A 23830-nucleotide genomic window follows, 5' to 3' on the forward strand; every position below is an offset into this window, starting at 1 on the left:
TTACATTGCTGCATTGGCATTATTTTTCCGACCAGTGCAAATACCTTTTATAGTATAAATGTTTAATATGTGTAACGCTGATAAAAAAATAAATAAAATAAATTCTTTGCTTCGGTTTTAAAAATTGAATCTATTTTTTTAAATGTATTATCTTATCTATCTATCTATCTATCTATCTATCTATCTATCTATCTATCTATCTATCTATCCTTGCTGTTGACAAACATTATGTGTGTTGCAGCGCCCTCGCTTGACTGTTTTGAAGCACTGCTGCTGTCGTGGTCTGAATTGAAAGCAAGCTAACATGAGCAGATCAGGGGAGGAGATAAACAGCAACAGGACAATCAGACATCGGACATATATATGCATATTATAAAACCATTTTCCTGAAGGGGAAACATATTGTCTAATTGTCCTCTCACGGTAAGTCAAAGTCCTTCATCTTAGCTTTTGTCCACAGTGGCTCGTTTAGACTCTATAAGTTAGCTGTAAGGTTAGCTGTTACGGTGACTCTAAAATAACGATATTTATAATGAACTGTTTCGCTTCATTTGCTCTCCCAATGCGGACTTTACTACAGTCGTTATGGTTGTATTACTGCTCTAAAGTTTTATCGAGCCAACAAGCGAAATAACGTCTCGCTTCACTGCAGTTCCTCTCAGCAAGTCATCTGGCCAGCTATCCTAGTTAGCTCACCGGCTAACTTCACCTACAAAACGCTTGTGTCATTGACTTTAAAACACCTAAGTTGACTTAAAGTAAGGGACCGTCGTGATTGTGTTGTCATGTGGACGTTCAAGAGCTCTTTTAATCATTGTTTGAGTGCACCAAAATCTGCAGGAGTCATTCAAGAGTGAGTGAGCCTGTAACTATATTTATGTTTTTCCATCTTTTTTTCCATCTGTGTTTCATTCGTCCTCTGGTCTCAATATATATATATATGACATTGGGTTTATTTCTCTTTGTTTTGCTTCTTTTGTTTTCATACACCCCTCAGTAAAAATGTGCATTAATCAGCCTGTTAATAGGCTTTCCTGTGCTGCTCATATAAAGGCGCACTGCTGGCTTCTCTAAGCTTCATTGCTGCTTAATTCATTAGTTTGACAGGTAGCTGGAAATCTGCCAGTCTGAACAGTAATCAATGTCAGGCCTTCCTCTGCCCCCCATACTCACTCTTCCATGAAACCATCATGCAGTCTCCTCTTCCTCTTGTCTCAAATCAAAAGCATCATGGCTCATTACTAGTGGCAGCATACAGTGGAGAGGGTCAGACTTTTTATGGGTACAAGTTAAATCAATTGACACACTAATTACTAACTACAGATCTTAACAGGCTTTTTTTCCATCATGAATTTTTCACATAAATGCGCAAAACCATTAATTATGAATGGCGTGGGGCTCAGTCAATAATTCATCTTGCCCTCAGAGTCTGGTACACTTATTTTAGAATAATGATCACTCACAGATTTTGCTCCATTAGTGTAAGTTTAATTGTGTAGATCCTATTAAGCAGTCTGTATTTAGAAAAGCTTAAAGTCAGCTCTCATCATGATAAATTCCAAATAATTCTTGTTTGTTTGTTTTTTTACAGGGTGTTAAGAGTCTTCGTCGGCCGCTCGGTGTGAGCATCACTGCTAGACTCCGTCATCACACAGGACCACTGACGCAGTTTCTCACGGTGTAGGTGTAAAGCATTGTTGACTACTGCGGTGGCGGGGCAGGAGCTCACAGCTCAGGAAGATGGCATCACCCTTTGTGCCTGTCCCAGTGCCCTTGGAAAGAGTCCTGTCTGGAGGTAGCAACAAACTGAGGCGGCCTCAGCGAGCGTCATCGCTAGGCAGCGTCTCCAGCAGCTCGGAATCCTCTTCCCCGATCACCAGGTCAGTAGGGGAGGACCATGGGAGAGGATTAGGTTCCCAGCGCCAGTCCCGCTGCATGGAAAGAAGCGGACGGAGTCGGACCCCACCGCTCCAGAGCCCTGTGACGCAGGCCAGGATGAACGGGACTCATGAGAACTCTGTGGTGTACTCCACCTGCCCTCGCTCCATATCGGACCCTGAAGGGAGCCAGCAAGTGGAGGAGAGACCCATCACCCCAACTCTGCTGGGATATGAGGTCATGGAGGAGAGGGCCAAGTTCACGGTACTAAAACTAGAAAACAGCTAACATGACATCATGGATCTTGTGTAGTACCTGTGAGACAACTCTCCAGGAATGGGCTCTGAAGTTTAAAATGCTACATTATGTATCTAAATGCCCAGATGTTATCAGCCAGTGTTAAAAACAAACATTTAATCAAGCGCAGCTATAACCAGAGGTCACTGGATACTGTGTGTAAGTTGCAGCAACAGGAAGACACTTTTTTTAGCAGCTAGGATTGGCATGCTCGCTGACAGGATATAGATATGCTCACCGTGCGTAAACACAGTGTGACACATGCTGAAAGAAGAGATTCATGTCAACATTGACTCAGCATACAGAGCTTTATGATCTTGATACAAATTATCTACTGCTGCTAATACTAATGCTTTTAAAATAGCATGCAATTCTGCAATTCCAGTGATTAGAAACAAAGTTTTTTAACTGTAACTATGTTGAGGAAAGAAGAGGACAGGAAACATTTATTCTGATATTGTAATCCACCATATCAGAGAACAGTTGTCCTTCATATCACCTCAGCAAAGACACCAGTGTAACTTCATCTTAGTTTCATTTCAGAGTGCTTCCTTTAAAGCTGTGTGAGCTGTATACTTTATATTTACTGTTCATTTTTAAGCAGGCGAAGTCAGCATAAGGCGAATTCTCACAAGCTCCCCTGGAAAAAGGGAACAATTCCATATCTCTGCTTTCGTAAACAAGGTGTTAAGATTGTGTGTGTGTGTGTGTGTGTGTGTGTGTGTGTGTGTGTGTGTGTTATGTGTTATCTCTGCTGCAGGTATACAAGATCCTGGTCCGAAAGTCTCCAGATGAGAGCTGGGTTGTTTTTAGACGGTACACAGACTTCTCCAGACTCAACGACAAGGTGTGTTTGGGTGTGTTGTCTGTACACAATGTTTGCGTAAGTCTGTCTGCCATGAAAGTATGAGCTGTCCCACATTTCAAGCCTATCTGAAGCTTCATTTTTGTGCTCCTCCGACCCCTGTGTGCAGACACCGCTCTCGACTGTCAACCCTCTGCTTTCGCCGTGTTTTCTGTTGTTTTTCGGGCGCTCTTTGGAAGTGATTAGAGCCGCACAAAGAAGCCCACTGTTCCAAAACAGATGACAGGCCCGAGCCAACTAGGGGACCAGGTCTCTCGTGATTTCAGGGAAAAAACAATTAGGTCACAGATTACAGAGGGGAAAAAAATATATTGAGCCATGTGATGACAGGATAAAAACAACCTATAATAAAAAAAGATGAAAGTTATGAAGCTACAATAAACAAGCACATTATCTCTGCAGGCCGCCAAAATATGAATAAAACTTAATAACGCAATGCACGGTTAAGAAGCAGGTGGAACTGATTCAGATGCAGTAACTCTAGAATGGTAACACCCTGTATTCAGCATGGAGGGAGTGGACCGAGGAGGGGGTGTGGACATCCTTTCCCTCCATTCTTGTGGCTTAAATTCCACAGAGGCAGCCGAAACGTACAGAACAGGCTGTGCTGAATAGTTTTTTGTTGTGGATGTAACTGTAGAGGCCTCATCGCTCATAACTTTTAACTGGTTGGAAATGTTTCAACATCAGGTGCATTTGTAATTTGGAACAGAAATTTGGAGGAAAAGTTTATTTCTAGTCATCAAAAAAAATGTTACAAGAAGCACTGACGTTACAGATATTTAAGAGGACTTCCCTGCTGCGTTTAAACCTTACATAGAGGCAAGACATGCACATGTAATTGAGATAAACATACATGCCGAACACGTCAACACACGATCAGGCTTTAAAATACACAGCGCTGTATCCACACTGTGTTGCCGGTGCCAAACATTGTTTGTCTAGTAGTTTGGACCTCACCCAACGCTCAGTTAATGCTCATGTCTCAGGCTACCAAGCGTGAAAACAAGCAGGCATGCACACATGCGTACACACACTATTTCATCTCCTGCTGAGTAAACCGACATATCAGGCCTGATATTTAAACAGCGTTTCACACCACATGCGGTCCAAAGTGCTTTGTGTAATACATGCATCTTTGTTGAGGTTTTATGATGTTTACATCATATTGATCAGCTGAAGAAGAGGCGGTCAATGCAGGACTATGAATAATAAAACATAAGGCTAATAGTAAAACATAAGGCTAATAGCAGCCCAGGAATAACGTTTGACTACCTGTAGTAAAAAAGTAACTTCAGTCCTAAATCATTACAGCATTTCTATCTCAAAATCAGGACATACAGTCTATATGGATGAGTTCTCACTAAATCGATATCAGCCCAATTATAAACAACTGTTGTTAGTTAGAAATCAGGTCATTTATAATGATATATATCCTCAGGGTGGACCTAGCAGCCATTGCCTGTGTCCAAAATCCCTCTCTATGCACTTCATAGTGCACTACATTTACCCTCCAACCTTTTTTTGGTGTCTGAATGCTGAGCAATCTAATGTGATCCAATACAACAGCTCTGCCATAAAGTCTCCTTTTACAAAGCTTCTACATGTTCAGCTTTTGTTGACATTGTCAGTAAGGTGATAATTGTACTTTATATTTATTACTGAGGCCATAGTGGGTGATGGTGAACTGAAGGGCAGTAGTGGACAAAATATTAGGAACACTTCAGTAAACCACCACCACTGTCAACTCTATGAAAGTAGAATGATCACATTTCTGACAAAAATGTCAATAAAAACTGAAAATGTAGTTTTGTTAATATAGAATTTGAAGCAGAGATGTGGTACTGGATTGGATTAGGTTGAACAGGTGTATCTAATAAAGTGGCTGGTGAGTGTAAATATATTCAGGTATTTACCCAGATTTTGCAAAGACTCCCTTATTCAGTCATTCACTACTCCCTATGTAATAAACACTGAACAGTTCACTCATGTATACACAGTAGGGTCCAAAAGTCGAAAGACCACTTTCCCAAAGTGATATATATGTTGTCTCACGCCATGTCATGTCAAGCATTCAGTCTACCCACTGAGCAGCCACAGGGGAAGACCAGGGCTTCTGAAGTTGTCTGGTTTCACATATATGTGTGGTTCATTTGAGGGGTATCAATAGCCTGTGTGAACAGTTTGGGAAGACAGTGCCATACCAACTTTCCAACGCAATTTACATCACAGTTTTTCAGAGGCTGTGGCGCTTTTAGCTCTACACTTATCTTATTAATACTGTATGTGCTCCTGCTTTAGGGTTAGACACTGAAACACAGTTTTCTCTGTGTTCTGTTTGTGGAGCCTACACACACGCATTCAAGAGAGAGAGCTGAGGCCTGAAGAATAAAAAGAAATGGAGAAATATGGGCGAGCTGCTTGCATGATATTCCCTCATACTCTCTATAAATAACATCATTGTTTCAGTAAAATGTCAAACACGCTGTATCTTTGAGGGACACAGTGTTGCTGTTCTATAGTTTGTCCACTAGAGAGCATTAAAGTTTTCTAGTGTAATATGTGCTTCATACTGTACTATAAATCAGTATCAGCTGAGCTCCACCTGACAGCCAGGTGCTACTGCATGGTTTGTTTTACTAGATGATCGTACTGATGCACGTAGGCAGATACAGTAGGGTTAAGAAATGAGTCAGTTTAGTGATAAAAGGAGACTTGGATTGATGTTTCCTATTCAGATTTAAAGCTCGTTTTCACTTTTACTACTATGAAAAACATCAGCTGGTTCTTACTGAGATCTTCAGCCAAGGACTCTTCTACGAAAGGGGACGGGGCCTTCTCGGTCCGGGCCCCTCAACTGTGGAAGTCGCTGGCTGAGCATCTCAGACAAGCAAAATCAGCTTCATCTTTTTAAACCACTTCGTAAGACTCACTCTTACACAACAGCCTTTTTATAGTTATTTTACATACTCCTCATCCCCATTCCTTCTCTATCCACTCTTCTTCATTCTCTCTTCTTTTATCTCTGTTTTATGGTTTTTGCTTTGGGTTCACTGTTTTATGGTCCAACTGCAGACTCTGCAGAGATTTTATTGTAACTGTTGCTCTCCTTATGTTTTATGGAAAGCACTTTGTAACATTGTTTTGAAAAGTGCTATATAAAGTTATTATTATGATGCTGGTTTAACCAAATGAAGCAATTTATAATTACAGGATTATGTTATGAATATTTTTATAAAGGAAAAAGAAACCTTAACATTTGTATTCAGGGTTCATGTTGAAGGTGGAGGACAGCAGCCATATACTATTTGCTTGAGCACTTCAGTAGAGAGTGTCAGGATTCATGGAGCAATAGAAGATACTGACTGTCGTGGTGTGTGTGTGTGTGTGTGTGTGTGTGTGTGTGTGTGTGTGTGTGTGTGTGTGTGTGTGTGTGTGTGTGTGTGTGTGTGTGTGTGTGTGTGTGTGTGTGTGTGTGTGTGTGTGTGTGTGCGTGCGTGTGTGCGCGCGTGTGTGCGTGTGTCTGTGTGTGTGTTGTAGTTAAAAGAGATGTTCCCCGGCTTCCGTCTCGCGCTGCCTCCCAAGCGCTGGTTCAAAGACAACTACGACAGCGACTTCCTGGAAGACAGACAGTTGGGACTACAGGCCTTCTTGCAAAACCTAGTTGCACACAAGGACATCGCCAACAGGTATACGACACCATCAATCTGTGTTTTGTTATATCAAAATGTAATTAAACTCCAAATATGTTCCTTCGAATTATGACAAATAAACAACAAAAACAAAAGAACAGATTATTCCTGCGTCAGGCTGTTTCATAAAGTCATAGTCATATAATCAAATGTTCTTTTTTTCTTGTGTTTACTGTTTACTGGCCTTCAAAAAACATGCACACATTATTTCTCCTCAACAGCCTGGCAGTCAGAGAGTTTCTGTGTCTGGATGACCCACCCGGACCCTTTGATAGTCTGGAGGAGAGCAGGGTGAGTGTGTGCATGCTATACACGTGTGCCCGGGTTTGTGTGTGTGTGTGTGTGTGTGTGTATGTGTGTTGTTGTTGTTTTTTACTGGTAACCGTGTCTGGGCCTCATCAAGAGCTTTTTAAAGAGGATTTGTTCTGACCTTCATGTTCAGACACTTTTACACATAGCCCCCCTTTTTGTGTTTAATATCATCTTGACATTTTACCATTTACAGCTGGGTATTAATAGTTTTGGAAATCAGCCAAGTTGGGTTTTTTTGTACCCTGGGAAGAAAGTATAAGAACTTCATCAAGCATTAAAAGTTCACACACAGTTCACCAGATTTTCAATTTAGCCAAACTATTAATGTTAATGAGCTGTTCATCTGGTCTGTGTAATGTGCCACCAAATAAGATGTGCTGCTGCGCTCTTTTATATACGTCTGCAAAGCCATTAAAAGTCTGGAAAGGCATATTGACGGCCGCAGTGAGGGCATTGCTGCTCTTCTGCTCTCTTTGCTGAACTGTTAAAATGCACCAAAGCTGTCTTCAGTCCCCTCTTCTCTCTCTTTCACACTGTTTTTTTAGTTTATGTCTCTCTTCCTCTGTGTATCAAATAATACTTTTTGCAGACACATCTGCTTTTCCCAGATGTTGAATCCAGGCAATTTCCTCCCTCCTGCCATATTTTGAGCCTCCAAATAAAATCACCTCAGAATACATTTTGCATACACATGCAATTCTTTTGTGGTTTGGCTTTTCCCGAAATGTCTCGATGTTAAAATCTCTTTCTAGTAAATGATGCATTGCAGACAGTTCCCACAAAGAAGAGCTACAATCCTAAAGATTAGATTTGTTGACTATCTCTGAAGCCAATTATCTCCTAATTAAGTTCATTTTAATATCATTTTATTGAAGCAGAGTTCTTGTATGACTTTTAGTATTAGGACCACATTAACACACATGTTCTTAAGATGTGTGTATAATCAGCAAAATAACAAATAATTGTGTAAAGTATAATTGTGGAGTTACTACCAAACCTCAGCTATCATATTGGCTCTATACATTGACAACATTTTCAGATATTTGGCAATGCGACAATAGATTCAGTTTTAATATGCTTCATTCCTTGCAGCCAACAGGCTAGTTTAACAATCCAGAGAGATAAATAATGATTTTTTTTTTTCAATCAAATTGAATGTATTCTTGGATTAATATCGCTAAACAGCCATAATCTGCTCCATTTTTTAAATTTTCTTTATTAAAAATAAAAATAATTTTTAAAAAGTCAAATTTGTAAGATGTTTTTTAAGCCCTAATTAGGTAGAAAATCACAAAAAACAGAAATTGGAAGACCAGGAGGATATAGTGTAACTGGTGAAGGCTCCTGTGTCCCCAAACTTACATCCACCACTACTATTGTTTGAGTCATTGCTCCCGTCAGAATTAAGTGTCCCTGTGTCATCTCCTCTCATCCTCCACCTTCAGGCATTCTGTGAGACTCTGGAGGAGAGCAACTACCGTCTCCAGAAGGAGCTGCTGGAGAAGCAGAAGGAGATAATCTCCCTGAAGAGGAGGCTGGAGGAGAGGGAGCAGGCTATTCAGCTATTGGAGAAGCATATCAAGTCAGTAGATAAGCAAAAACACACTCAGATTCTGCACATACGGGAATAAGGATTACTTACTTACAGTACTTAATATACAAATTGTGTGTGTGTGTGTGTGGTCAGTGGTGAGTGTGTGAGCCCAGAGTCTCCATGTGGTCTGTCAGCTCAAGGCAGCGAGAGCAGTGCTGATGCAGATGTGGAGTCCTCTGCTGCAGAGGCTGATCAGGACATGACTGATGAAACCGGGTAAAGAACACACACACAAACACACACACACACACACACACACACGCTAAAACCAAACACATGTAGGAGTTAACACATGTACAAATACAGTCAAACAGCAAAGTGTTGAAGTGAATAAGTAAAAATGAAAACTTTTAAATGAATCGTCTCAAATAAATCTCACTACAGTATTTCCCACTCTTTCTATAATTCTGCTCTATTTTAGGCAGACATCGTTATCGCCATTTACACTTAAAAATAGAACTTGCTCAGAGGTCGATGGCGAGGTTCAATGGTGACCGATGAAAGGTCTTAAGAAGTGTTCATGCACTGAAACATGTGCTTCCTCCTGTCAGATAACAGGAAGTCTACAGAAGATGCAATTAAGCACTTTTTTTTTCAGAAATTGACCCCTCCTGATCCCCAGCCTATATTTGCTATTTGCACTGCAGAGGATTATGGATTGTACAGATATAAAAAAAGACTGTGTGTGTGTGTGTGTGAGTGTGTCTTTACATTAAAATATTTATGCTTATTTAAATGATTTGATAGTATAGTTTTAAATGTAATTTTATCAAACTAGTTCCTTAACATACACACTAGTGCCTGTTCTGGATGATGGTTTTAATCATGTTCAGGTTGTGATGTATTTAACACAATCTGGTTATTAAACTCCTTTTATGACTCTTAAACATTATGCAGCTTTCTGATGGTGTGTACAGGACTGTCATTGGCTCCTCAACATCAGACAATGTGTCATTTCTGTATGCTTTATTCTGTACACACTATGAGCATCAGACTTTCTGTTATCACCGGCCACGGTTTATGATCTAATATTTATTTTAATTTAAACTTTTCCTTCATTACAAAGCTCGCAATGCACTTCACATTGAATTTTAGATTTTTAACCAGTAATAGCAATTTAGAGGTCTGGTTCACCTGTTAGATGTCACTGTAACAGGCTGAATCGAGGCTCTGCAGGTCACTCACTCACAGTGCTCTATAGTCAGGGTTTTTCAATTAGCAATCATGTGGATTTATTGTGGATGATGTCTGGATTTTCCTGGCACAGGGCGCCAATTATTTTACTTTAATTCCAGCATGAAGCCTAGATCTTTGTTTTTTATGACAGTCTATCTTATGTAAAACCCACCGATTTACTGGCTACAACATGAAAAGAATAGTCCGTGTATGGGCACCTGGACATATATTCACATAGACTGCATATATATTAGCCTTTTATCCGTATCCTGAACCACAGGGTCGCAAATTAAGTGGCAGCCAGCAGGTTAATGATGATGATGTAAGGGAAGCTAGTGTGACAGACTTACAACAGTACATCACGCATCTGAAATGAATCACAATATATAAATTCTTCATCTTTGCCGTCCCTCCAGCAGGTGGCGCCCTAGGCAACTGCGTTCATAGCTCCCAGCAAATTTAATACAGCAACAACAACAATAAAACACATCTCATACTCAAAATAAAACAGCTAAACTAATCTCAACTACTTTGAATCATCAGCCGTCACTACCTATCATTCTCCTTTCATCTTACCAGCTTCTCCTCTCTAAAGCTACTCCCAGTGTATCAGCTTGAACTGTAGACAATACAGAGACACTCAAATAGTTGCTGTTTATCTTTATTATGAGCCGTTGATATCATACTCAATAGCAAAGCATCTCATAATCTGCAAATTAGGGGTCGGCCGATATGAGCCGATGCCAATATTGATAGTTAGTAATTAAGGAGACTGATAGAGAACTGATATTAAATGCCGATGTACAGTTATTTAAATGCAGTGGTGGAAAATGACAAAGTATATTTACTCAAGTACTGAATTTTAATACAATTTTGAAGTACTTCTGTATGTTCACTTTGGTTGGATTTTAAATGCTAGACTTTTACTCATAATAAAGTGTTTTTACATTGTGTTATTTATACTTTTACATAATGATCTTAGTACTTACTCCACCACTGTGTAAATGTTAGTTTCCACATTGTTAATGTATGTCATTGAAAACATTATAAGGATTGCTATAGCTGAATGTGTACAATATCAATAGAAGTGACTATTCAACACTGACAGCTGTACACATCTATCAGTGAATGGATTAACACACATCTTAAATACAGTTCCATTACGTCTTAAAGCTGCTCCAGTCTGCTCTGTGCCGTCAGCAACATGCACAGTTGCCAAAGTTGCAGCAATTCAATAAGAAAAAATATTGATAATTGTAAAAATGCTGAATGCAGATTAATTAATCTGATATTTAGCAGTCTGATAATCGGTCGACCCCTACTGCAAACGATGCCCAGACATAAGTGTTCATTTCCAAAGTCTCACTGTTTTCTGAAATAAGATTCAAGCCAAAGGGAGAGCTTTAGATAACCCAAAACCACAGAAAAGTTGATTACTATTGCTTTCTTAAATTTTTTTTCCCCCCTTCCCTTCCTCTGTGTTTTTTTTTACCCTCATATTCCACAGTGGTGCTGCCCCAATCTGAAAACAGAGTCCAATACCATGTGAGGTACTCCATCAATCAGCCCTGCAGGCTAACTCAATGGCATCCTGTCTTTACATATCCTCTTCCCAGTAACATGCATCCCGCTGTTCACTGCTGCTGTACTATAACGGAGGTGTCCTATTTTTGTGGCGTCAGGGTGTTTAAAGGGCGGATTCGCATTTTTTCTCTAAGTCTCTCATGATATTGAACTTGCATGCCAATCATTCAATCTGTCAGTACTGGCTGTGAATCTGACACGCAAGTTAAGATGGACTTGGAAAAAATGCAAACCTGCCCTGTCAGTGTGTTCAGTCAGGATGTTTATTAAGGTTGGGGTCAGTTCACTTTCAGTTCACCTGATTTGTGGAAATTGCTATGATCTTTTCATACTGTTCATGTTCTGACTTACAGTATCTCATAATTAGCCTTTGTTCTGAGCTCCTGAACCTCAAATGTGTTTTTAATTCAGCCATCATTAATAATCGAGTGATCATCTTCAACAGAAAGTGTCTTCTGTTATTTATAAGGACAGATTAGCACGCCACAATTTCAGTTTTCATAATGCGGTGTAACAACACTGAGCGAAGTGAAGCTTTGAGATGTCACTCCCACTTTTTTGAATCAGTTGACCTGAAAATGATTTGACCTCAGCTGTCTGGTGTATTCATGGTTCTGCGATGTTCTGTGCTCCGTTCTGTGAATCTTTGGGCTGTGCCACACTGTTCCCCTGCATCCCATGTGACTAACGCACCTGCTGTTAGCGCCTCTCTTCACATGGTGATGTGCGCTCTCTATCTGGGCAATTGTACTGTAGATCGTCGGATATCAGGTTTTCCCATTTTCCTCTCCGCATCTGACAAGTCTGGATCCAACTCTGACAAAATGATATCATAACAGCACTAAGAGATTGTAGTTTCTTGTCTTGTAACTTACAGAAACAAAGATTTGGATCTCATCTCACAAACTGAATGATTTCTGGTATGTATCCTGCAGTCAGAGAGAGGGAGAGAGTGAAAGGGAAAACCTGTCTTCCTGCTGTGTCTTCAGTGGACTTCTTCCTGTAACTTTCTGGTGTCGTGGCATTAACATGTTTGTATCTGTCTCTTCCCACATGGATGGCTCAAAAGTCAGTCTACTCCAGCATCCCTCCTCTACGTTTCCTCTTGGATCTGTCTGGCTTCATGTTGTCTGTCCACAGTTCTCCATTTCATTTGACTCCTGTGAGTTAGACGCTGAATGTGTTTCCCCTCTCTCTCTCTCTCTCTCTCTCTCTCTCTGTCTGTCTGTCTCTCTCTCTCTCTCTCCAGTGGCAGGTGCGAGGTCCAGCCGGTGCGATCTTCCGCCTGTTGGTGCGGACCATCGCTCAGCACCTCTCCTCCGGTCATCCAGGTCACCCAGTTCTACCACCAGAAGCCTGAACACTAACAACCAACACTGCTTCTACTCCATCTCCTCCATCTCTTCCTCCTCCTCCTCCTCCTCTTCCTCTTCTTCCTCCTCTTCAACATCATGCGTGTTTCAATGTCCTTTCCTTTCCTCTGTATCCTTTCGGTTTTACCCGTCTGTCCTTCTTTCTGCCATTCTTTCCCCATGCCCTCCACCTTCTAGATTGTAACCACTGTTTCATCTTCCAGTCTTGGAGTTGGATCTATGAATAGGGTTAAAAGGGAGCAGTTCTGTACTGCAAAAGTCTGATTTACTCATATTTCCCTCGATAAGGTGGTTCGTGGGATTCTGGAGAACGCGTGCTGCTTCCAATAAGAACAAAATCTGGGATAACATGGATATACTCCGAACCTCATCCTTCTTTCTAAATCCTCCTCGTTCGCTTTTAGACCTCCTACCGTGGCCGCCAGATTGGATCAGCGTGATCCCGCGGCACCAAAGCCAAAGTTTGGCTTCCTGACCAAAAAAAAAGGAAAAGAAAAAGATAACTTGAAGACTCACACCGCTGGGTGGTTTGATGACTTACACATTATTGACAATCTACAAAAAAATCGAGAAGCAACTACCCCCGATGTGGCTATAGAAATAAGACAATAATCTGACTCAGGATTAGCATTGGTAACCAGGTAGGTATGACAGAATATCGCTCTCTTTCTGTGCGCAGGTACTTCCACATCACCGCTTTCTAACGCCGCTGACTGCCGTTAAGGGCATTGCCAGCTCGCCCGTCTCAAGAAGCTTCTTTGTGTGTTTTTTCTTTCAAAGCCTACATTCCTTCATGTCTGCAGTGCTGTGCGTGATTTGTGGTAAACCAACTGCTGCAAAAGACAGTAAAAAATATCTGTCACATACTGTACCAACAGAAAGCCGTGGACATGCGGCCCACTGTTGCTTTTTAAGGAATGTAGCGGCCAATGTGCGCACTAATCATGTCAGTTTTCCTGTCACATTCCACTGTTTCTTACACACACACACACACACACATGCTTTCTTACAATACCCTGATGATTTGCTTTTGTGGGCCTTTATTATTATGATTAGTTAAGCGCATAATTATTCACAACACAAGTCCTCTTCTGGCGCATTGCCTGTTAATAGAGTGTAGACCAGGCCTGGACTTGTATAGTCTAATAACGTAGTCGCATGTGGGTATAATTAAAGGGTCAGTTCACTTCATTTTACAAAAAGATACATTTTTCTACTTTTCCCTACTATTGTCATGCAGCCAGGAAGATAGTTTTGGTTTCATGTACAACTCAACAGATAATCCACAGACCTCATTTTTGGCAGTTGTTCACTGGAACTGTCTTCTACTGGGGGAATAGTTCCTAATGATACTGATGCCTGGTGTTAAACCAATTGTCCTCTGAAAATGAAAACTAAAACAATCTGTAAGACTACATAACCCCAGAGGTTAAATGAGAAAATATTTTTGTGATTTGGGTGAAATAGCCCATCAACAAACTCAAAGCGTTACTAATTCGTTAATTTGGAGATGAACGTCAGTTTCAGTGAAAGAACGCAGATGGAGGTCCCCTCTAAATTAAATGACATATAATAGTGTATTCACCTGAAAGAAATCCAGAGGTTATGACCTAAGAGATGATGGAGCCAACTGAGAATATTTTTTTTAGCAGAACCTGTCTCCTGTGTTTTTTTTAATGATACAGTCCAGATTCATTGAAATAAGATGCAAAACCACAGTACTGGGATTTCAGGAAAAAAAACTGTGATGTGAGCAACCTGTAAACACTTTTTCAGCCTTGTTGGCCCAGCATCAGCATGACAACTGTTACCAGGTCAACACATCACACACCCCCCCACCACCCCCAAAAGCCATATTTTAAGACCCAAATAATCCTCCAGAGGCGGAGGTTTTTTTTTTCTTTCCATGTGTGCTGACAAGTTGTTATTTGTCACTCTTTGATAACGAGTAATAAAAGTGTGTACCTGCAGCTTATATTGAATCGTTTTCAAATCCCAGGCCTGGAAAAAGGTCACGCAAAGCACTTTATGGATGAATGGCAACACATGTTTGCTTGGATACGATTTTATTATTTCACTTGTACAAGACAGAGAAACGTGCCTTTTCAATCACTGAATCTGTCTCGACTTCGACTGGAACTGACGTGTTAAAATGTGATTTATGTAAATGGAATTTTTGTTTGTTGTTTTTGTCTTTTTTTTTTCTTCTGTAAATCCCCCTTTCATGCATAATTCTAAGTGCCTTAAACATCCTTCACTTTCACTTTGTCTTTTGATGTGTTTCAGTGGCTTTCTAGGTTTGTGTAGGACATGAAACTGTTACACCATAATGGAAATAATGTTTTAAATGACACTCATATTGTATGTTTATGCTGTTGCTTGAAATAGACCGAACTGAAAATGTTTTTGTAATAGCTTTGTCTTAGCTCACATTTACACTTATAGTTGCACTATAAAAGATTTCTATAAAAATGCATTTGGTATCACTATTAATATCCTGGATTTAAAGGGATAGCTCACTGAATACACCTGATCTGGAATAAGTGCTGTAGATACTGTAACACATGCTATAGCAGAGATATTTATCAGAAAGAAATATTTAATTCACATACAATAAAACGTGGAATGATGTACTGAATACACACGTATGCTTCCTTTTAGCGCACATTTGAAGTCTCATGGAGTTAGATCAGTAGTAGTTTCTGCTCAAGGGAAGAAATAAATGGTGATGAATCTGCTGAGATGTGGGCTTACAGTTACAGTATGACCTGTTTTTAATGTGTGATGCTTTCAAAATGTAATAAATTCTTACCATGAGGGAAAAAAACCATCTCCTTTCTTTACACTTTTTAGAATCTCCTCAGTTGTGACTCCACCAAAGATACAGATTTAATAGTGCAGCAGTTTCCTTAACGAGGGAACGATGTGCATCATTTCAAAGCTGTAAATACCCAATGGCATCCTTTTCTTTCCGGCTCAGCTTTTACAACATATCTAGCTTTTCATAGGGTTTTCCATGCAGATGTTTTTTAGTAATTATTTACCTCTGGGCAGTATGAAGGACCATCAAGAAAGCAGACAGTCATTATCTTCTTAAAGACCCTGTTTGTTGTCTGTTGGTTTTGATGAAATTTGGTCAGGGGCCAAGGAACAATTAAGCGTTTTTAATGCAGCTTGTATAACTGTGTTATAGTTACTATTTTTGCATTTTACTCCTTGGTTGAAAAAGAAGCCAACATTGTAAGAAACACACACAACTTCCTTAAAAGATTTTGAATTTTTGGTACTGAACACATTTCATCCATTCTTAACATTGTTTTATTGTTTATATGCTCAAACTTAAAGATGACATGATTTAAGACATTAAAAATGCTCTGCTCTGCACAATAAAGTGTGTCTGATAAGGTTTTTTCACATGAAAGTATAATTGCCACATTAAAATACTTAAAACAGCATCTAATCCCTCTCCCTCATGAAAAATCCCAGAATTTATATTTCACTTCAGAAGTTAACTGCTGGATACAAGATTTCTCCTGTTCACTGTTTCATTTCTCAGTGTCTGTGCACTAGAAGGTTTAAGTTTCACTACTAGTAGCGATCATGCTCATAGGTCCGCTCCCTTGAAATCAGATTGTCAAAGAGAACTGAGGAACCACATTCAGCTGATCAAGGTAAAAAAACAAACTGCAGAGTGACATTCAAACATTCAACTTTAGGAACAAGAAGAAAAACATGAGTGTTGAGTGGGGGGCAACTTTAAAGGGCTGTTCACTTTTACTGCACAAGACCTTTGAATGAGCAGTAGCTTGTAAATTAGTTTTTGGGACATTTATTAGAACATTTTATTAGGTAACAGTAGTGCAGAGAGAATTCAAACTGGGGAAGCTGTGGTCCGTGGTTGACATCTTAACCCCTACGGTATTTGTTTTTCACAGACCTTGCTGTGACTTTGACTTTTTGCCAAATTGTAAGTACGGCCTGTTTTGAACACATTGTGTTGAAGTCAGTCAAGCTGAGACAGGAGTGACTCCCACGTGTTTACTATGTGACTGTAAAAATGTTGAATTCATCAAAGGGGGGTTCTTGTATTTCCAATTTACAACTGCTCACATACATACAATCATGTCTGAGAAACTTGACACAGATGGCGTGTCCTCCATTAAGTTGCGCAACTCAAAAATCCAATGCTGTGTGGAGAGTTTACAGATGCACTGACAGGGAGGAAAGAGAAAAAAAATACTTCTCAACCTTTTAAAGGAGGCCCCTTGATTTAATTGACAGCATTAATTGGTGGAATGTACCTTTTATGCATGTTCTGTACATTGTTGTCTTATGACTTCTGTGTATACCTCCAGGGCAGTGTCAATTCTTTGGTTATGTGCTTTACTCACCTCTGTCATTGTGCATGTTTCCCTCAATGAAACATGACAGGTGGAAAATCTGAGAGCAGAGTTGTTTCTCAGAGGTTTTCGTTGGCACATGTGGCACATTCACGCACCGAAAAGCCAGACGTGATTTCGTTTGCAGCCACGAACAGGGAGCTAATAAACAACATCGTAAGATCTGCAGAAAATATTAACATTTCCCTCTACTTTTACCACAATACACCACTCATAATTTGTGAGTGGTGTATTGTGAGTTTGTGAGTTTGTGAGTTTGGAGTTTGCTGCAGATTTGGGGCAGCATTCACCCAAACCCAAAAACAAGGAGACTGCCCTGGACCCCTGGATAGTTTCAGAAACAAATACCTCAAACACTTACTGGGTGGATAATTTCATAAAACTTTCCTTGGGTGGCCAGCTAATTCCCCTAAGCAAGGGAATCTGTTGTTCATGTACAAGTTTGTTATTAACCTCCAAAGCCTCTGAGCAGCTGCTATGATGATAAAAAAAAGTGCTGTGTATATAAACTCAGTACTTGTGTGAGAAGCTGAAAGTTATCCTGACCAGGCTCTTGTATTTGACGTCAGTGCATGATGGAAACGGTGTCAGCAGGGATAAACTCGCCCACTGCAGCAGCAGGATGTTGGAGTGAACAACATTGGATGTATGGTTGAAAAGGAATAAGGTTTTATTCTTAAATGATTTAAACATTTTGGTGATATATCTCATGTTCTTTCAGATAATGATGTTTCAACTTGTATTATTTTTGAAATTCTGCTACAAATGTTCCCCCTCATTAATGAAAACGCTTTTGTTCTTTCCTTCTTGACCTTCTTGGAACAATGTAACCAAAGGTAAAAAGTTGCAAAGTAATGTTTTTTTCAGTTAGAGAGGTTATTTCATGATTCTGCCACTCTCCAATTGGCCATCTTTCTGTTTCTCCGTGTGTGTGTTTGAGTCTGCTTGAGTCAGAGCAGAGCCACACCAGCTGCACCTCATCTAAGTAATGAAGACCTCAACAAATACTTATACCAGCTAATTCCACTTTCCCAGATTTGAGCTTCTGCACCAGTCAGTTTACGCTTTGAGCCATTTGTCATGCATTACCAGTTTTCCTGTCATTGCCTGTTTTCCCCTGGCCCAATCTTGTCTACTGTTTCCCGACAGTCCTGTTTGTTCTGGTGACAGCTCCTGAGCCCAGACCTTTGTCTCATCTCATCAGACCTGATCTTCCTGGTATCCAGCCCAAATCTCAAACCCAGGTTCAAGTTTCAAGTCTTAGCCCCTTCTCCAACTTCCAGCCCAAGCTCCAGACCCAGTTCCTCCGGGCCAGCATTTCCTTTCTTTAGGCTTCTAATTAAATACCTTGCTATTTTATCCATTTCCTCACCTTGAGTGTTGGCACTTTGGTTATCTACAAAAAAGACTGCCAGTGTTTCAGTGCAGCCAACAGACAGAGCAGTTCATGTTTTTAGCTTTTATGTTTACACTGGGTTTACAAGGCTGGTGCTTGTGAGAGAAAAATGACAGATCTCCAAAAGGTAGCCGTACCTGGTGGGTGGGGAGATACTCAGATAGGATGAGTGGGATCATTGAAATGATCTAAGAGTGTCATCATCTGAATGGCTTGTTAAATGACATGTTTTCTAACATGGGTAGCTCACAAAAAAACTGACTGGGCTGTCTTATTTCACAGTGTGCTTGTTAGAAGGAGCAGCAGAGACCCAAATGAATGAGTACAACACCAAAAAAAGTAAGTTTTTCATATTAAACTACAAAGCCCCACTCACAACAGTGGGACAAGGAAAAACTACATCCAGTTACAAGCCCTGCCAAGAAGATTTGGTTGGTGAGTGTCCAGTTCTGAATGTGAGAATGGTAAGGGAGACTCTCCCTTGCCTTGTGGACACCAGCTCACAAGTCACCATGTTGAGAAAAAACATCTTTTACAGGGTATTTGGTGAAAACAGGGTCAAACTGCCACATCCTTCAACATGCTTGACCTTGACTGTCAGCCAAGTATGTCCTCTGTTATGCTATGAGTGCTCTTTACCAAAGAACAAAATGTAGGGGCTGCCCCCTGTTATATTTAATTACTTTCGCATTCCTACATTAAAGTATTTTTTTTATTTTTCCAATATTTAGTTTTTTCATCTCTTTTAATTAATTAAGGATATAATGAAACTTTTTCTTTTAAGACTATTTTCAACAGCAAATGTCATTTTCCCATAAATACGTCAGGAACAACAGCAACTTATATCAATACAAATTTCTTCTGTGTTGCACTACAAGTCTACAGATGTAATAGCAGATGTACTGTCTAATGGCAGTAAATTTGTGAAGAACAAAAGTTTTGATGTAAACCATGAAAGTGAAAAATTATGAGCCCGTTGTATTATAAGCTGCTATTTGCCTACCACTGCCATAGAATGTCCCTGATTACCATCTGAACTGAAAACTCACAATAATCAAGTCCACTAAAGTCCCTCATGTATATCTGGATTTCAATCTGCTTGATTAAAGTACCTTTTTTTTCATTTTCAAGTCAAACTTTGTATTCCTGATACCAATATCAAGTAAAGTAAAGCGTACATAGTGAGAACAGTACAACAATATCAGGTAATGTTTTGAATCTTATGTCATGTGTTTCCTGTGTGTTGTATTCTCACTGTCTTGACAACAACCTGTAACAGAAGCATGCAGGATCTATGATGCCAGACAATGATAGATTGAAATCTTTCTCTACTAACAGGTAACAATTTCTCAAAGTGATCAGCCTTCACTCTTGTCTTCTATTTGCAAACACCACATAAATGAGAGTACCTCAAACCTCTTTAAATATATCCATATCTGAGTTGTATAGTAAAAGAAATGAGGGCGAGCAGGTTTCCATTTAAGGGAAACAGGGTCAGGACAAATATATTTAAAATAAAAGGAAAAATAAATGCATGAAAGCTAAAGGGGTCAAATTATGGACTCATTTTAAGAATGAACTAAAAGAATGTAGTAATATGTGTAAATTTAAGAAAATGCTCCAAAACATTATGAAAGATACAAAATATTTGACCAACACTAAGAAATGACAATTTTATGATGTTGTTTCTTTATTATATTTTAGGTTCATTTGCTTTGTTTCAATACTGGTAATGCTTAAAGTATTAATGATAGGCACAATAAGTTCAGGCTTCAGAGAATTTTATGTTTGATTTTGTCTTGTTTTAGATGTAATGATTTAGTATTATTTAACCACTTTCATAACTATATGGTCAATTTGTTGTTAATATAAAAGTAACTAAAGGATTAGATAAGGCCAGATGGTGGAACAAACAAATAGAGTCGAATGTTTGTGAACCTTTCCAGTTGATTGATGGCATGTGTTTTGCCGCAAGTGACGGGTCATTAATGTTGACGATGAGGAATTTGCAAAAGGGTGCAATAAATTGTTCTGTCTGTCTGTGTTTGGGAAGGAAAGGTCAATATGAAGGGTGAACCTGGTAAACCTAGTCTTGTCTGGACTGTTGCTACCACAATTGGTGCAATTTCATCCTGGCGACTGGGATATCCTCAACATCGGATTGCAGCCAATGTGTAACACTGATAAGTAGATAAGTAACAAAAACCCTCATTGGCCAGCCCTCTGCGTTATGATTTAAAGCCTGCTGTGTTATTTTTCTCCTGCCTTTTCCACTTCATATCCTCCATAAATTCTTTTACAGCATCAATATGCGGTATGAACATTAAAAAAAGAAAAAGAACTGATAGTTGTAATATTTTCCAACTTTTCACAGCAGTGTCCTCATAAATGATCCCTACGCCAATGGTGAGACAGGTGGGGGGAAAAAAACATCTATCAGCAGGGATGTGCTTACATAGCGTTCCTTTTGAAGTGCCCCTCTGGGTAAAATTAAAATATATGTACTTTTATTATTATTTTACAGCAATTTTTTTTGTGACTACCACCATCTTTATACTGATTATTGTTATTATCTTAGTGGCCAACTGTGACTAAAAGAGCTGGGCCTTCAGCTCAGCCAAAAACTCCCTCCCCCTATCCCCTATGTGCATGCGCGCGCACACACACACACACACACACACACACACACACACACACACACACACACACACACACACACACACACACACACACACACCAAAAAAGCATTAACAGGGCTAAAGACTTAACGCTTTAACCTACCATGACAGAAGGTAAACTAGCTCCAGTGCCCCTTAAAAATGTCTGTGCATGTCTCTGCTATCCAGAATGGTTATTTTACATGGGAGCAGAGTTAAAACTGTTGTTTTCTGAAATATCTAAACTCAACCCAGCAGTATGGTCATCTAGACTAGGCTGCAATAGAAAGAATATAATATATTATATATTCATTTGAGTAACATGTAAGGCCTAAACCCTGCTCCTGAGGAGGATTGGTCATTTAAACGATTTAATATATACAAGAAATATTCACATTTATGTATTTAAATATATATTTAAAATCTTCAGTAGAGGTATTGTAAATATAATGTTTTGTTATCGTCTGCCGCTGTCATCCTTTTAAAATTAAGATTTATATCACTGAGGATGTATCACCTTGTTTTTTTAAGGAGGATTTTAAATGTTTAGTGGCAGATTTCAAGTCAGAGCAGTGTCATGCCCTTTGCCGTTTTTCCTGCTGTCATATGTCTGCTTTAATTGTGTTGTTTATCTTTTACCCTGAAATATGTCCCATGTGGGAGAGACACCAGGAGCTGATGGTCGAAGTGGGCTTTCTGAAATACTCACAACTCTCTCAGGGGAGCTACTAAAGCTACAGACTCTTCACTTTAAATGTAATCTATCCGGATAGCTCAGTGTCCAGACTTTAACCAAGGAATTGAATCCCCCCCCCCCCCCCCTATCTCTCCAACAAAGATGTTCCCGGGGATCATGAATAATTATACAAACAGGCTTTGTTTGCCTCTGTAATCTAATTAGAGCAGATAAACTCATATATGGAGAGCATGACTAAAGTATGACATTTTCTACAGTGTTACCATGAAGTTTATTTTAGATATGGAGGCATTTCAAATTTGACCTTCTGGGATCATGCAGAGCAAATTCCAGGGTGTCAAATTTCTTATTTTAAGTTTTTGCAGGCATAAAGTCAGTATATAGATATGTATGCGGTATGCGCTTATTACACATAGATTGCACAGAACAGCTAAAAACTTTAAAGTAGTAGTTGTGAGTGATGTTCTCCAGAGCTCTGGAATTCTGAGTGAAGAGCTATTAATTACTTTGCTCACCTCCATGATGTCACTTGTCAGCACTTACTCACATCACTTTGCAGCTGCATAAGCTCAAAAAGGCCTCGGTCACTTGAGGGAAAGCCTTCCAAGTGGACCATGCAGTTTTCTTTCCTCTTCCAGCAAATACTGACATTGTCACATCCTTTCAGTGCATGGAACCATGAGCTTGTTAGTCACTTAATGAGTCCCAACATATCTGAAACTGATACCTATGCAGAAAACATGCAGAAACATGTGTGTGCTTCTTCATGAGAACATGCAGCAAGCTTTGTCATGTCAAACTTGGCATGAGAGCAGAGCACCATCTTCCCATGACTTCTATGGGATGCAAGTGACTTGCTGGGAGAGAAATCCAAAATAAATGTGTTTTGTTCCCATTAGAGGATGTTTTTCCAGTGCTTTGGCAGTGCAGTGTTGGAATCATCCATCTCCTGATTCCCTTCCATTTGAACCTTCTAGGAGCAGCAGATTGCCTGCCTACAATCCTGCGGTGGCAATCTACTGGATATGATGGCAGTGATGATTTTTTCAGGTGGAGGACCTTAACTATAATTACTATGTATGCAGAGATAATGTTTTGCAACAGCCTGCAAGATGTGTGATACTCCCTTTTGAAGGATGTATCTGGTGAGAAACCCACTGAAGCAGTAAAGAAATATACAAATAAATATAATTCTTGGAAATGCCAGTTTTCCTGAAATTCCCAAAGTTATCTGCTGTAGGTGATGAGAGATGTAGAGCAGGAAGACAGCAATTCAGAAAACCAACAGCTGATGAATCGAATCAACAAATGATTCGACACAAGGTTATGATGTGGCTGCAAAAAACGAATGCCAACCAGACATCCTCTCTCTCTTTGTATTAACAGGAGGAACATAGACAGTCAGTGAGAAAGCAGAAGAGCACATGTGTTTTGATGGCTGAGAATACCTCCCACCATCATTTATAGTTACATAAGTGTGAAATGTAAAGCTGAAGTTAAAGTCAAGCTGCTGCCTTTGAAATCTGCTTGATCAGCAGATCAGCAGTTAAGCTAAGCACAATAAAGCTCTATTGCATTCACTGTATCATTTACCCAAGCTTTGTAGGCAACAATGCTGAACATATGAACTGCATGGCAATCTGGATGAAGTTACAAAAACATGAGCAATGTTATTGTTACATTGTATGGGGGTGTGTATGTGAGTCCAGACGATGAGCAGGGACAGAGATAACCAAGAAATGTGCTTTCAAATATGTATTTAGACTTTCCTGGTGAAAGATCATCATAATATTCTTTTTCATAATATTTTTGTGACTCCAACATAAGTATGATCACATTATTTATTATTTTTATGCATGCAGTCACAATAATATTATACTGAGACTTTGGTTAGACCTGTGACATTTGA

The 23830-nt window shown here is 39.6% G+C and overlaps 1 protein-coding gene across 2 annotated transcripts; it reads left to right on the plus strand.

Moving 5' to 3' along the window:
- The first annotated feature begins 304 nt into the window (after positions 1-304).
- snx16 (sorting nexin 16) lies at positions 305-12928 on the plus strand. 2 transcript variants are annotated; one of them, XM_053342065.1, is made up of 9 exons: positions 305-423; positions 1592-2142; positions 2936-3022; positions 6581-6729; positions 6954-7023; positions 8490-8626; positions 8732-8854; positions 11322-11364; positions 12648-12928. In XM_053342065.1, the coding sequence occupies exons 2-8, from the start codon at positions 1741-1743 to the stop codon at positions 11338-11340; spliced, it is 987 nt and encodes a 328-aa protein (XP_053198040.1). In that variant the 5' UTR covers positions 305-423; positions 1592-1740; the 3' UTR covers positions 11341-11364; positions 12648-12928. The 2 variants fall into 2 exon arrangements, with proteins under 2 accessions (XP_053198040.1, XP_053198041.1); XM_053342066.1 differs by lacking the exon at positions 11322-11364.
- The last annotated feature ends 10902 nt before the right edge of the window (positions 12929-23830 follow it).

Source organism: Scomber japonicus, chromosome 21 (assembly GCF_027409825.1).
Source record: "Scomber japonicus isolate fScoJap1 chromosome 21, fScoJap1.pri, whole genome shotgun sequence".
Taxonomy (NCBI): domain Eukaryota; kingdom Metazoa; phylum Chordata; class Actinopteri; order Scombriformes; family Scombridae; genus Scomber; species Scomber japonicus.

Bases quoted from the DNA above. Each gene is read 5' to 3' on its own strand.
- snx16 (XM_053342066.1), top strand. From the start codon at position 1,741: ATGGCATCACCCTTTGTGCCTGTCCCAGTGCCCTTGGAAAGAGTCCTG. The intron at 2,143-2,935 runs GTACTAAAACTA...TCTCTGCTGCAG, and splicing joins AGGAGAGGGCCAAGTTCACG to GTATACAAGATCCTGGTCCG. The intron at 8,627-8,731 runs GTCAGTAGATAA...GTGTGTGGTCAG, and splicing joins CTATTGGAGAAGCATATCAA to TGGTGAGTGTGTGAGCCCAG.